We start from the raw sequence: 16393 nt of genomic DNA, 5'->3' as shown, positions 1-16393 counted from the left end.
TAAAAAATATTTTTTGACAAAAATACCGTGTTATTTTTAAAACGTATAGAAGTTCTTCCATATCGTGTTATTTTTTCTTTTTTGAAATGCCGGTATTATGTTTACAAAGTAGCTAGCAACAACTTGCCACCAAAAGGGACAAAAGTTTTAATTTACAAGCTGTAAACATCAAATTTACATCGTCTAATCCAATCTACTTCGATCTTGAAAACTCCCATAAGAAGCTTAGGATATTTATATTCTCCATGATTTGAGTATGTTTTTGACGTTGTTGAAATCTCCCATAAGAAGCTTAGGATTTACACCCCCCCGCCCCTCATATACATCAAATTGTGACGCGGAAAATTGCTTGGATTAGTTTGCTAAGCAATTGGTTTTGGCTCAATCCGTCATGGTAATTCATCACATCATTAACTGAGAAAGAAAAGAAAGACAGAGTTTGCACCAAGTGGTAACATTTTGCCAAACCAAATCCGAGAGCAAAATAACAGCAAATTGTAAGTCGTTTCGTCAAAATCCGGGCAAAAAGGGCACAATACCATTCTCGTGTTTACATTCCTTCTCAAAAGGGCGGTTCTAGTAGTAAGTGAGCATGGTTACTTTCTTTGGGTTCAAATTATTCCATACGAAGAGGCAACCGAGTTAGGCGGTGTCAGATTGCTTTTCTAACAAATTCCGTACCAATCTCACCGAGAATGCACCATCCGATTTAGAATCGGACCAGGCCTAACTATCTTCCAGGTTAGTATTATTAATGGAACTGAGTAATGCATGACAAATATAAAGTTCACACAATTTGTTTGGTTGTTTGGAAGTCTAACCCATCTCCAGTCCCATACTAATGTATCTACCACCCGTTAAAATAAAAGAGTGGGCCTTGGACGATAGCAATAAATTTACGGTAACAAGTTCAAAGTTGGAGTTTGAAAAAAATGTGAATAGTTACTGTTTTGAATGGAACAGTGTGGTGCCAAATAAGGTGATAGTTGCAGCTTGGAGAGCCAAAATGGAAAGGTTACCGTCTTTGTTCACTTTGGCGTGGTGATATCAGTCGTGTGTCCAATTTGGGAAGATGTGGAATCGGCAGAACATTTACTAGTCTCGTGTCAGTTCGCGCAAACTGTTTTGAGTATTATTGCTAATTGGTGTAAGCTACCACTATATTATTCTTTCTTGATCCGAGACTTGTTGGAACTTCACAAATTCTCACCTTTATCCGCTCAAAAAGCAGGTTTTCATGTAATTTGTCTTGCAACGATTTGGTGTATTTGGAAGACGAGAAACCTATTAGTGTTTGAAAGGAAACTGATAAATCTAAGTTGCGTGATTCGTGATAAAATGTATATTTTCACTCAAAAAACACCAAAATTTATGACAAACGGGATATTCATTGACTGAGAATTCGTCAGTGATTCTTGGATTTGAATCTAAAATTTTGTTTGCCAAACTACATAAGAAAATTCAAATTGATACATACTTGATTTATTCTTTTGAATAAAAAATCCTTCTCAATTTCCATTATAACAAAAATGATAAGTATATATAAACCCAGGGTAAAAATTAGGTCAAAGTGGCAAGCCTAACGAGATGGTGTGCTTTTAACCTACAATAGTTTGTAAGTGCAACTTTTTTGTTTTCTCATTAAACATGTATATATTTTAAAACAAATAGTTCTCATTAAACTCAAAACGGTTACAATAAAGTGTCAAAAAAACCGGCAACAAGTTACTTCACAACTCCTTTTTGAATAACAAAATCAATCCTACTTGTTGGGTCCATATTTGATGGTTTGTACTTAGTTATATGTATATTGGGTTTACTTATTGGGCTATGTGTGTTTTGGGTTGTGCTTGGGCCAGTGTTTTGGTTTCCCTATATATATCGATAACATGTATAGGGTTTAGGGGTTGCTCACATTGAGAGAAGTTGAACACTTTGAGAGCCACCATCCAGAGAGCAATACCGATTTGTGTAATCTCATGTACCAGACGGTTTAATAATATAATCGTGTGCATTTGGAGTATTACATCGTGTTCATCATATTTATATATTTCGTATCATTGTTCTTGAATCACCACTTTGTTAGGATTCCGCACCAGCATTGTGTTCGGGTTGATATCATAGTTGTAGTGATCCAGATTCGGGCCTTACACTACTAAAATCGAAGCTTTGGGACTTAGGAGCCGAAAAAGTACAATGTACGACACGTTGAACCCTGCTCAAAAAATTCATATCCTTCGGGGCCAGAAAACCAAATGCATCAAAAGCAAATGAGAGAAACACATGTTGATTCTCTAAATAATATTTCTCGTGTTTAACAACTTTGCCCGGTTCAACCTTTTACGCAACTTGACTTTTGGATGTTAACTATAAACAACAATGGAATGTTAATGTTTTGCTGATTGTTTGGTTGTGTTGCTGGTTACACTTTGATACTATTATATTTGTTGATCGTTAAAAAAGTTTCTTTTTTATATAATAAATAACTAGTTTTAAAGCCCGTGTAGCACACGGAATGATCCAAATAATTAAGTTACAAATAAAACAATACATAATGTGTATAGAAAAATGTATTACATCTATGCTTGTATCATTATACATAAATTGATTTTATTTATATCACAAATGAATTTAAAAAAAATAAACTTAATTAAAAAATAATGCACGTGCATAAACATGCTAAAGAACACTCCATCTATTTAAAATTTATTATTAGTATCATATATGTATAATTGAAATAAATTTAGTTATGAACCAATTTTGAAGAATACTTCTCATATAATAAAGTTTTGAGCGACATCATAAAATAAAAGATTTTGATAATTTTGAGGGGTTTCTCGACTTTGTCAATTGACAAAAAAAATTAACATTTAACCCGTTCAATTTTATGAATGTTTTGCTTCACTTGAACATAATTGTTTCACATAAAACATTCTGATCACTATTCAAGGAAAAGTCAATATTGACACATTTTTTTCTAATTTGATCAAAGTTAGAAGCATTAATAGGCCTTGAGGTGGCATGTCGAAAGTGCTTGTCATTTTTTCTTAAATTTTAATAGTCAAGGGAAAAATACCCAACGTGCAAAATCCCGAATCTTGACTATTTCCAAAAACGTCCTTAAAAATAAATTCGAAATCCAATCACATTTAAAATTCTAACTTTCATTTGTTTTACATTTTCAAGTCAAAACTTTGAACACGTAACAAATTTAACAATATATAGATATTTGCATTCTTAAAATTTTAAAAATATTCAGATTACCTCTTTTTACCCGTAACAAATTTGAGCAAAATGTAGTTAATTTGTATCAAATGATATATTAACCAACTTTTAACCTGTAACAATCAAACTTAAGTTCCACAAAAATACCCGCAACAATCCTTGATAAAAAAATACAAGAAACTAAATATGATAAACTTTAATATATTTGAAAGTGTTGGTATATACTCTCCTTACCATTTAACACATATATGTATAGTTTACTAAATTAATCGGAAAAATAAATAGATAGATTTAAATCATATATTTATAATTTATAAAATTATATGACAATGTACAAAAAAACAACAACAGATAAATGGATTTATTTATAAAAAAAGGATCAACTTTTAAACATATATTTATAATTTAATGATTAAAAAAATTACTTCGTAAATTGAAAGCATATTAGTGTTTTTTTTATTTACATTCTTCAACAATATACATATGTAATATGTTAATGATAACCTTTAAAATTATATTCTTTTCAATATTTAACAATTTGTTGTTGATTTTTAGATTTCACCAAGTATGTTGTGAAATATATTTTAACAATGAGTAGTGATATAATATGTAAATATCTATTATTATAAAATTGTATAGATATAATATAAATAGAGTTTAAAAAAATAATAATTTAATCATATTATAGATTTAATATAAATATAGTGTAAAAGGAAAATGAATAATTATTAATTTATAACATATATTAGTTTTGGAGGGAAAACAATTGTAAGAATTAACCACAAACTGACATGTGTCTACATTATTTTACTTTATTAGAATAGGTAGAGGTAGATTTATAACAAATACATATTTTGAAAAAAAAAACAAGTTTTATCTCATCATATTGTCGTATATTTGGTCGAATGTTTACGTGTGTTTGCCTTAAGTGAAGGTTTTTCCCGAATCGAAAGATGTGTGTATCCCGGCATGATAAATTTCTCCGTAAGTCTATTTTAAAAGTTCGTTTTTTTTGTTAAAATATATAAAAATAAAAATTTCCGAATTCCCAAACCCCCTTTTGACTCGAGCAATTACATCATTACTCGAATACTCGCAACTAAAGTCGCTATTTTCACCACCACCATCTTCAAAATCAAAACCCAAACCCAAACCCAAACCCAAACCCAAACCCTAGACTAGACCACTGATTCTAATCTATTCATCGTCTTCTGCAATTAATTAATCAATCATGGGTTCAGGTCTCCCCAATTTCTTACTTTAGGGTTTCTTGTTTATTCAATCAATTGATTCGCATTGTTTCAATCAATTACGATTTTCTTTTTCTTTTATCTCATCCAGATGCTGACATGGAGGACTATGGATTCGAGTACTCTGAGGAGGAACCTGAAGAGCAAGATGTTGACATTGAAAACCAATATTACAATTCTAAAGGTACCACCCATCCACTTAATAATAATAATAATAATAATAATCAAGCCTCTTTCTTTATTTATGGGTTTACTTAGAAGATATAACTGGATATTGCAACACTTGGATGAATATTAGATTGGGATTAAAGCTTTTGCTTATGTTATTATTATTTTTATTATTAGTCCTAGGCTGTAGTTTCTGTTGTACAATTTGAATGTTGTTTTTTTATGTCATTTATGCCTATAAAAACTCAAACTTTGTTGAATGGAACTTAACAGACAAGAGATGGCAGAAGTTTTAGTTGATTATGTGTTGAAAATTGAAACCGTTTAGGCTTCTCTTAAATATGTATATAGCAATTATGGCAACATTTAAGCAGACATAGATACAATCACTTTAGAAACAGGATTAGAGTTTTGACAAAGTAGAGTAATAAGAGCTTATTTTGATATATGAGAAAATCAGTTACTTTAATGTTTTGTTGATGAGTGGGATTGTAAAGTTACTTCTTTGTGATCAATGGTAACACGCATAATTGCATACTAGTAAGTCATTGAAGTGGGTGGATTTTATCTTGTATGGCTAACACAATAAATGCTTTGCAGACATAAATATATGTATCTTACTCAATCAATCAATCAATCTACTTAACCAAGATAAAATTATAACTTTATATCATTTTCTTATATGTTGCTCATCTTCTACTAATAACATAATCATTAGTTTTGCAATTTTTGGTTTTGATATCTAGATGTTGGTGCTCTTGACATATGTGATGATGAAGTTTATAGATTATAGATGCGTTGATATTTTGAAATCTTTAGGTAAACTAATAATTGTATATAAAGGAAACTGTGGTCATACCGTCAAAATGATGTGCTTTAATGGTTGAACTCTTTATGATTGGGTTAGAAGCTTGATTCAAGTTTATATTTAAAGAAAAGATTACTCATCATGATGATCGTCATCGACAACGCTGATGGTCAGCTTGGTGCTATGCTGTGGGACGTTGATCCAACGCTGGGAGGACTTGGCGTTGACCAACGCTGCCCATCTTCTTAGCTCAACTTGTCATAAGTTATACCATCAAAGTAGTTCATTTTGGGAGCAACTATGATGAGCATTCAGTAATACAACATAGAATTGATGCATATACTATACGTCCCAATCATGTCACTGGAACAAACACAAAGTTACCAAAAGAGACTGATGATTATTTACTTGTATTTAAAATTTTTCATCTTACTTCCAATTCGATTGTTATGAGTAAATGAAAAACTAGCAATAAGATAATAGAGGTGTAGAAGTTATAGATACAAATCAAGTATTCAAGTCCCTTAGTTCAAAATTGTTAGTTATATGTAAGCTGTATGTGATAGCCATATTGTTAAATTATGTATTTTTACTTTGAAAAAGATTACCAATGGTTCAGTTTGTGATCCAAAAAAGAAGTTATTTACTCTTGTTATCTATTAAGACGATATCGTGAGTTATACTGCTATAGCATGTGAAATTTGTCAAATGGTTTTATGTTTCACGTTTAAAGATGACATTTCATTATATCTTGTCAACTTGTTTCATGTATACAAGTTTTTTGTATTTGTGTAAATGGTATGCTCTCGTTAGTTTTTTTGGGTATTTATTGTTAAACATGCAGAGTGTTGGTTCTAGAATTAGGCTAATATTTGGTTATTATGTCATTTGGTATTTTACAATTTTCATCTTATTAAGTATGACTTTACTAGTTTAATGTTGTACCAGTTGGTTGATTTGTATGTCATTCTTTGTTGTTGACAGGTTTGGTTGAGACTGATCCAGAGGGTGCACTCAGTGGTTTTGCTGAAGTAGTTCAGATGGAGCCAGAGAAAGCAGAATGGTGAGTTTATTTGAATAAAATTGCTAATATTCATATAATTATTGTTTGCAAAGTATAATATGTTTCGCTTTGCCTGCTCTTTTAAACAGGGGATTCAAAGCACTTAAACAGACCGTAAAGCTTTATTACCGTTTAGGGAAGTACAAAGAGATGACAGATGCTTATAGGGAAATGCTAACTTACATTAAGTCTGCAGTGACCCGAAATTACAGTGAAAAGTGTATAAACAATATCATGGATTTTGTATCCGGATCTGCTAGTCAAAACTTTGGTCTTCTACAAGAATTCTATCAAACCACATTAAAAGCACTCGAAGAAGCAAAAAACGAGGTAATCTTTTTTGCCTATTTCTAAAGTGATCCATGCTAATCATATACGAGTCTAATTAATGTAAAATGTTCTAATTTTTTTGGAACTCTTTTGTAGAGATTATGGTTTAAGACAAATCTTAAGCTTTGCAAGATCTATTTTGACATGGGTGAATATGGTAGAATGAATAAGGTATGTGACATGCATAAAAAGCGCTGTTCAATACTTTTGTTTTGTTAGTGTTTTATCTGTCATATAACATAAAATTTTTATACATAAATAGATTTTGAAGGAGCTTCACAAATCTTGTCAACGGGCAGATGGTACCGATGATCAAAAGAAAGGAACTCAGTTATTGGAAGTGTATGCAATTGAGATTCAAATGTACACAGAGACAAAAAACAACAAGAAACTTAAAGTGAGATGCTTTCTAATACTAGGTTTATGTTATATCTGTAACATGTTTTTTTATGTATTATTTACAGCAACTTTACCAAAAAGCACTCACTATAAAATCAGCAATTCCTCATCCTAGGATCATGGGTATCATACATGAATGTGGTGGTAAAATGCACATGGCAGAACGCCAATGGGCCGAAGCAGCTACCGACTTTTTTGAAGCGTTTAAAAACTATGATGAAGCTGGGAATCAAAGAAGAATCCAGTGTCTTAAGTATACTTTTGATTTTGAATTTTAAAGTTCTCATTATTGTTTTAACGTAATTTGACGTATGTTGTTAATATGTTATACAGATACTTGGTACTGGCCAACATGCTTATGCAATCCGAAGTCAATCCATTTGACGGGCAAGAAGCAAAACCGTATGTGCCAAACTTAATCGTGTTTCTTTCCTCGATCATAATTTAGTATTACTTTTCTGATTGTCAATTTAATGGTGCAGATACAAAAATGATCCAGAAATTTTGGCAATGACAAACCTGATTGCAGCATATCAACGTAATGAAATATTGGAATTCGAGAAGATCCTAAAGGTACGCATGTTAGGCGCCCATGAGTTATGCACAACTAGTAACATGTTTATGATTTTTTATTATATGAGTTGACACATGTTATAAAATTTATTTGTGACAGAGTAACAGAAGAACCATCATGGACGATCCCTTCATCAGAAATTATATTGAGGATCTTCTGAAAAACATCAGAACTCAAGTGTTACTCAAGCTCATCAAACCGTACACAAGAATCAGAATCCCATTTATATCAAAGGTAGCAGCTTTTTTATATTCATATATAGATACATATGCTTATGTATCAACTATTGTTTCTCAGGAGCTTAATGTGCCAGAGACTGATGTGGAACAGCTCTTAGTTTCACTGATATTGGATAATCGGGTTCAAGGTCATATTGATCAAGTTAACAGGCTGCTGGAGTGTGGTGACAGGTACAATCTAATATACAATAATAAAAAAAGATATTTGCATATGTTATAAAGGTGATTGTTGTAAGTTTGTACTTTGGATAATGGCAGGTCAAAGGGAATGAAGAAATACACTGCGGTGGAGAAATGGAACACACAACTAAGATCACTTTATCAAAGCGTTAGCAACAGAGTTGGTTGAGAAGTATTTTAAGAATATAACTTTTGATGAGAGATTGGTATTTTACTTTTTGACATTTTTTTTGTTTGGCGTGTCCAATTGGTAAAAGTTTGTATCTGCACAGAACATGAAGAGGATTAATGCGGTAAAAAGGGGTTATTGGTTGCATTTGTGTTTTGTTCTTGATATGTTGATTTTTTGCTAAAGTACATGAAGAAGCTATTGTTTTAGCATAATATATAAGCTAGTTATGTAACCACATCACTTTTCTTTTTTCCTCTATTAAATCTACTGAATGTTGTTTACAAGTGATTATATGATTATCATGGCTCGTTGCATAAAATTGTTTCTTTACTGAGTGCAACTTTTAGGTTGTGATTAAATTCATATTTTTGTCTACCATGAGACTAGAATGATCAATCACCGGAAAATAACACCAATATGTCTAGTATTATGGGACTACATCCCTTTTGATCTTTTCTCTGTTAAGACTTCTTGTTGTGGGCTACAAGACATTATTGGGCGGCTACAATAAATCTTCAACATATGTGAGGCCCAAATGCTAAAGGGGTGTGGCTTTAAACTATAACACTGTGATTAATGGGTGGATTTTTAACGTGACGTGACGTGACGCTTTAACCTGGGTTTAGAGCCCCTCCACAATTGTATAACCTAAATGTATGTAAAAGTTGTTGATAACATGAAAAAGATAAGAATTTTGTTGATAATTGTGAGTTGAATGTATTGCTTGGTAAAGTTTTATGGGGCATTGATAATGTATAAGGATAGTAGATTACTAGACACTTTTACAGACGTTTGTGAGTTTCACTAGAGTTGTTACTTGAAAATTTTAAAAATAATTGTCACTAAAATAATAAGCAAGTTTTCTCAATATATTTTCAAGCAAATTATAACTTTTTTAAAAGGATATCGAATTACTTATAATTTTTTTCATTTTAAAAAACAAACTAATAGTATACTTCTAATTATTTTAATGCTATGTTTAGGTAAAAATTCAAATTTTTTTGAAAGAACATCAAATTGCTTATAGTTTTTTTCCTTTCCCATCTTAGGTTAAAAATTAACAAATTAGTATTATAATTTTAATTATTTTGATGCTATGTTTATGTAAAAATAGTAATAATTTGGAACGAGTAACTAATGACAGCTATTTATAACTTTTTTTAAAGGTTATTAAATTGCTTATATAGTTTTCCTTTTCCATTTTAGGAACCAAATTACCAAATTAATACTAGAATTCTAATTAATTTGATGCTATTTTTATGTAAACATAGTGATTGTTTTAAACGAGTAATGAAGAAATCATGCTAAATTTTATTATACAAAAACTGATAGATTGGTTATAGATTAATAACTTATAGTAGCAGACCATATACGAATAATCATAATTACAGACAATATTCGTGAAACTTGTTACTTTTAATTCATTATGTTGCATACTTACAGCAAGGAACTTAATCTTTTTTTTAACGAATCTTAAATTACACCTATTAAATCCACATGATACCCCATTGTGAGAATTGAACCCCCATCCCATAGGATAGACTATAGGGGGGGCATCAATTCTGCTACTTAATCTTCGCTCGTGATATTTATATACTGAGGATACTTGCTCGGCCTTCATATACGATCTATTAACTTGAACATTAGACCTTCTATCAAATTGTGCATTGTTTTACAACTCCCATCCTAGTCCGAGAAGATGAGAAGGACAAAACAACATCGTCGTGGCAATTTCAAATCGGAAATGTCTCATTCTCTAGCATTGCCACATAGATATAAGATTAGCAACATAATTTTTTGTAGCAACAATAATCCTTTTTATAAGAATTGCATGCATTGATTCATAGAATAAACAAATAGTTCCAATAAACTCTTTAAGTAAATAAATTATATTTTTCACTTGCCCAAATCAACCATTGAAATTAACTATTGAGTACGGAAGAAATTTCTTTTAATTGTTATGTCTTTAAAGAATAGACACTATTTAAAAAAAACCACGGCTTTTTGATACTTATAAAATCTATACTGTATATAAACAACTTATAAATCTATACACATGTCCCATATGCAATTTTAATTAGTTTAGAAAATTTTAAAGTAAAATATACTAATAAAGTATATTGTTTCTTAATCTTAACTATATCTATATATAGTAATAAGTTATAGCAAGTGTCGCTACTGCACTGATTTCGTACGTCACTCCAAGATTCACCATTTCACTCGTGCCTATAAATCAACGTAGCGAAACCCTCTCCATTCACCAACACTCCAACTTCTAAACTATGGCCTGGAGTAGCTTACTTTCTCTGATCGTCGCACTAGCCGTCGTTACATTGACCGTCACTTCTAATTCCGATGCAGACGCCCTTAACGCCCTTCGCCAGAGCTTGAACGATCCCGGCAACGCCCTTCAGAGCTGGGATCTCAGTTTAGTTAGTCCCTGCATGGGCTGGTTTCACATTACTTGTGATCAAGACAACAACCGCGTTACTCACCTGTAAGCCACAATTTCACACCCACCCCCTCTCTTATTATACAACCCTGTTTAATTAACTAATACTAATTATTATTATTATTATTATTATTGATTTTTTACAGGAATCTTGGATACTTGAAATTGTCTGGTTCTCTTGTACCTGAATTAGGAAATTTGGACAGTCTACAGCATATGTAAGTCATTTGTTTTATTAATGTTAATCAACTGCAAATAAAAGTCATCATCTATGGTTTATATTAATAGTTTAATTAATGCAGGGCGCTGTATGGAAATAACATTCAAGGCTCAATTCCACAAGAGATTGGTAACTTGAAGAACCTCATAAGTTTGGATCTTTTCAACAATAGTATTACTGGAAACATTCCATTTACACTCGGAAACTTGAAGTCTTTAGAGATCTTGTAAGTTTGATCATGTGCAAGTTTACTTTCAGTTAAACTTATTAATATCTTATTCACAACTGGCAGGCATGTTAATGATAATCGTCTAACTGGAACAATCCCAATGGAGCTCGCTGATATTTCAAGCTTGGCAGTGTTGTACGTGTTCGTTCTTTATTAGTTTGTAATCTTGTGTTTTAGAACATGTGATTAAGCAGTGTTAACTATAAAAGTGTTTTGCATGTTTAATTTGTGCAGTGATGTTTCAAATAATGATCTCTGTGGCCCGATTCCAACTACTGGCCCGTTTGTTAACATTCCTCCGAGCAGGTAAGGATTTCCCGTCTTGACAATATTTCTATTTAGATAATTTGTTTTGGTTTTGTGTTTAGTGTATTAATGTTGGTACTTTTGTGTTTTGCAGCTTTGCGAATAATCCTCGTTGGGGAGGGCCATGTTAGTAAAAGTGTAGTTATGATATGCATCATCTATAATCTATAATATGAATATGTTGCTTTGGGTCTATGTTGTCTTAAAAAGTGTCATGTATGGTGGTAACCAGTTAAGGTCAACACAACAATAGCAATTATAGAACTTTTAGAATTGTTTACCAATATCATGTTTCCCTTGTCTCTTAAAATTCTCTTACTTTCTTTACTTTCAATCCTTTTACAAAATTTCTCAAATTTGGTAATTTATGCTTGACTTGTGTTTCATGTATAAATACACACATATAATTCAACCACCTTTTGTTTTAAAGTATGAATTCGACTTCTCATAAGGCCATAGGGTATACTCTAACTTCTACATAGGTTAAAGTGACATGACACTTTAAAGATAGATTAAACCACTCCCCACTTGTGTTAAGTGTGTTAAAATTGCCCATGGGTTATGCTTTTAACGGGTTAAAAGAAACAATATGTATTAATTATGTATTAATTACTAATTGATTTGTAATATTAATTATGTGTTAAATGGGTTAAACTATTTCCTTTGGATGACATATGGTATGTTTGGCAAAACTAGCTGGTAGCTGTTGGCTGGAAGCTGGTTGCTGAAAGCTGAAAGCTGGAAGCTGTAGCCAGTAGCTGTAGCTTTTCAGATATATTTAGGTGTTTGGCAGAGCAGCTGTAGCTTTTAACAAAATGTATAAAATGACTAAAATGGGTATAACTATAAAACATAATACAAAAGGTAATCACACACACGCATATATATGTAATTATTTTTTGAATTAATTTTTATATTTAAGTAATCTCGTGTATACACGGAATCTAAACTAGTTATTTAACTATGCCATTTTGAGGAATAATATCATGATAAGATTTGTATTGATACTTTTATACATGGTTAGAAATCATTTTCCAAAACATACAATACAAATATACAATAATTGGTGTTTTATACATGAAATCGTGTTTCGAAGCGATATTTGAATTAACAAGGATTATACATAAAATGAACATTTTATATTTAAATAATTTGGAATACTTTATTTATAAGCATAGTCCATTAATAATCCACTAGATTTTTAATTATGAACTCCAATTTAAATTCTATTATTGGTTTGGTAGGGACGTACCATAAACAAGTGGTAAAAGTCAAACTACTATTAGTCTATTATCCTGTGCATCAATATGAGTCAAGAAACAAGCTTTGTAAAAGTTGATCAATATTCACAACAAAAGGATGATGACTTTGAATTAACTGAAGGGAAGAGTTTGCCACATTCACAATATCATTACAGCAAGAAACATTGCCAATAATCCACCCACAAATGCTTCAGATGAGAATGTCACAATCACCATATCATTCCACTGCAGAAACAAATAGAAAGTTAGAGACTTTGACCTTAAAAATCAAAAGTCAACACCTTTGTGTTTTCAAAAGAATGTTAGAACTCTTACCTATCTAGCTTTTGTGTGGACAGGATCATAACTCCTAATAGCAGTGTACTCGTTGAAGTATTGCGGTATCGATAGCTCGATTAAAATCGAGAATCCAAAAATAAACTTTACTTTGAAACTGTTTCGATTGCAAAACTGCAGAAACCCGAGACCCGCGGAGCCTGTTTTCATGCAAAAGTTTGAAAAAATCCTCATGAACAAATTTAAATAATCAAATCGACAAATGCAAGTAGCGAAAAGCTTTATTTAATGCATACGTACCCACGTAGTTGAAGAACATACAGTACACTGCTACAATATGTGTTGTATTGATGCAAATACGGCACCGAATTTTCCTGCAAGTTAGTATTAGTTACAAAGGAATTAAGAAAAAGAATGTTAAAACAAAAACACCTAGAAGACAATATTGATTAAATTTATGTTGGATTTATAAAGTAAAGTTTAATCAATATTTCATCTTAAATTAAGAAAAAGGGTACAAACTGAATTTAGTAAACTTGTATTGAAAATGCATAAGAACAATACTATAACAGTCCCTGTCTCTCCGTCGTAGACCTGCTGCCCTTAACTTAAATGAAAGCACATAAAACACATTTCAAAATTATATGTGTAGGAAGGGCACATGTTATTATCACCATGAGCATATCATATTGTTGAATCTCGCAGGGCTGAGTTTAAACGAACCCAAGCGTAAAAGTAAGCCCTTTTGAAAACCTACTAAGGAGCAGAAACTAAATCTTTAGAAATAGAGATCGAAACAAACCAAGCTTTACTAATGGTTTGTATAAACAATTATTTGAACCTCCCTTTTCCGGTTGTCCCGATCAATTCGAACCGAGTAGAAATGTCAAGAGTCAATAATACTTGTCACTATCAAACCAGAATTCATGGAAGAATCTTCATCCCACTTTCCTTCCTCTGTTTCCACTAAACTAAACCCCTAGGCAGTTAAGTCAACTTCTTCATCTCCTTCGTTATCCTCATTCTTTATCTGGTTTCACACATTGAGAAAGAAAGAAAGATGAAACCCAGTGATGATGATGATGATGATGATGATGCAGACCGCCCCCAATTAACAACAATAGTCGTAATCATCAGCATTCCAAGTAATCCAAATTTATCCAAAACCATCACTGCTTTCACTCTCTCCAATCCATCTCAACAACCACCACCACCGTTACAACCGATGGCGCCGTCGTCTGTGCAACCGGCACTCCTCCAACTTTCATCACACCATATGAGACAATCAGACAAAACCTAATTTGGACTACTTTGGGTATCGATTTCTTTGCGCTGCTAACAATTTCTTTTTTATAATCAAACCAACATCTTTTACTTATTTAACAAGATTAGAAATTACCTGCGATTAGTGGAAGCCGATGGATGATTGCGGTGGTGGTGGTTGTTGTTGAGAATGCAAGGTTCGTCGTTGTTGTCTAGGATGCAAGTTTGTCCATGGATGAAAGGTTAGTTAGGTAATTATAACCTAAATGCTTGTAGCTTTTCTTTAAACGACCGTTCAAATATGGAGCTTTTTCTCGTAAGCTACAAGCTTTAAGCTCTCCTAACCAAACAAAGCTTTTTTATTAAATATGAGTTTTTTCTTAAATGCTTAAAACTTGAAGCTTCTAAAACTCCTTGCCAAACATACCCATAGAGTGAAAGAGAAAAAGATAAGTGATGTGGAATTAAGATGAGTTAGAGTATATCTCATGGCCTAACTCATATATTTTATCTTTAGAATTTTGTTTCAACTATAATATATTTAATTAAAATTAGTCCTTAAATTCTAAGATTCATACATAACAACAAGAGTTTTAGTAAATACGAGCATTATTAGTTCTTAATAACAACTAATAGATTCAAGCAACATGAAAATTTTGTTTACTACATGTGAATGACATATATCACGCCATCGACAAACTCCATAAATAATTTGACTAGCTTTATTAACGCTCGACTTTATAGGCACCCATTTGAAATTAAATTTCAATTTATATAGAAGATTCCGTTTTTTTGGTGTTGACCAGTGACACGAATATATCTTATGTCATTTAAACAATCTTTTTACTAAATGATCGCGTCATTCGGTGTCAAATACTCTACCATTATGATTCCCGTCTGACAACTTATGTCACAAAACAAATTGCCATTTTGTTAACTTTAACGAAATTATATCGAACGCAAATACCCACGCTTCTTTAAATATTATTGTTCATTGTTGGTAATGAAACAGACAGCATGCATTATGCATACACTTTTGACTTAAGAATTTATCTATCTAACAATTAGAATTGGTAGACACGTGTTTAAGAAAACCATGGTATATACACGTGCGAAAGAATTAACATTAATAACTACACACGTTGATACCATTCAATGATTATATATTTTGGAAAATAGGTTTGTAGAAGTTACGGCATGGCAGTTACCATCCAACAATCACGTCGTTTGAAAACGAACTTATCCCTTCAAACCGCCGCTGCTTCCCCGTCACTTGTCACCGTTTCACACCCTATATAATCCTCGCCACCATACAACTTTCGTTCAATGCTTCTATTCTACGGTTCCAGCGGTGGTTTTTACTTTCCGATTTGTTCAATTCAATAAATTGATACTTCGTCTGAATATCGTATTCTTTTAGGATTCCTAATAATATATGGATGAAAACATGCACAGTTTGTCTTCCTGGTTTTGATTTTTTTTTTTGGGAAGATTTAACCCTCTGTTACATTCAAGTTTAATATACAATAATGCATTTGGTTCTGAAATCAGACACTTTTATCGAACTATTTTTCGCTTTCGTTTTTTTGAGTTTCGTTGGATGATATACTAATTATGCTATTCTACATATACAATTGGTGCAATAGATACATGTATTTTCTTTACACCATAGGTGGCAGTTTAACATATTCACGTACGCAAACTCTAACGGCGGTAGCGGTTTCCGGTACTTCATAGCGCTCTTTAAGAAGAACTGGCGGAGACAATTTACGGTACAATACGAACTGTTGCAACGGTTCGCGTATGTGTAGGCGTGAACAATCACGACTACGTTTCGAACGGGTGGAATGGTATGGTTCCGTACTTCCGTTGCTTTGAAGGGGGCGTTTTGTACCCTATATATATAACCAGCCCTTCATTTCTGTTTGAGACATCTTATTCTTCAATTTGAAGTACACACCTTTTCTTCCAAATATT

The 16393-nt window shown here is 32.1% G+C and overlaps 1 protein-coding gene across 1 annotated transcript; it reads left to right on the top strand.

Annotated features, from left to right (window-relative positions):
* Nucleotides 1–4363: 4363 nt before the first annotated feature.
* Nucleotides 4364–8575, top strand: LOC143630169 (COP9 signalosome complex subunit 2). Its single transcript, XM_077099250.1, has 12 exons — nucleotides 4364–4466; nucleotides 4567–4659; nucleotides 6436–6514; nucleotides 6604–6844; nucleotides 6941–7015; nucleotides 7107–7241; nucleotides 7309–7496; nucleotides 7577–7645; nucleotides 7726–7816; nucleotides 7917–8051; nucleotides 8115–8227; nucleotides 8315–8575. Exons 1-12 carry the CDS (start codon nucleotides 4457–4459, stop codon nucleotides 8403–8405), a joined length of 1320 nt encoding a protein of 439 aa, XP_076955365.1. The 5' UTR covers nucleotides 4364–4456; the 3' UTR covers nucleotides 8406–8575.
* Nucleotides 8576–16393: the final 7818 nt, after the last annotated feature.

Source organism: Bidens hawaiensis, unplaced genomic scaffold, assembly GCF_021521415.1.
Source record: "Bidens hawaiensis isolate Kalapana, Puna unplaced genomic scaffold, B.hawaiensis_p1.1 tig00005588_1, whole genome shotgun sequence".
Taxonomy (NCBI): domain Eukaryota; kingdom Viridiplantae; phylum Streptophyta; class Magnoliopsida; order Asterales; family Asteraceae; genus Bidens; species Bidens hawaiensis.
Note: the sequence above shows the minus strand (reverse complement) of the source record. Positions and strands in the feature narration are given on the sequence as shown.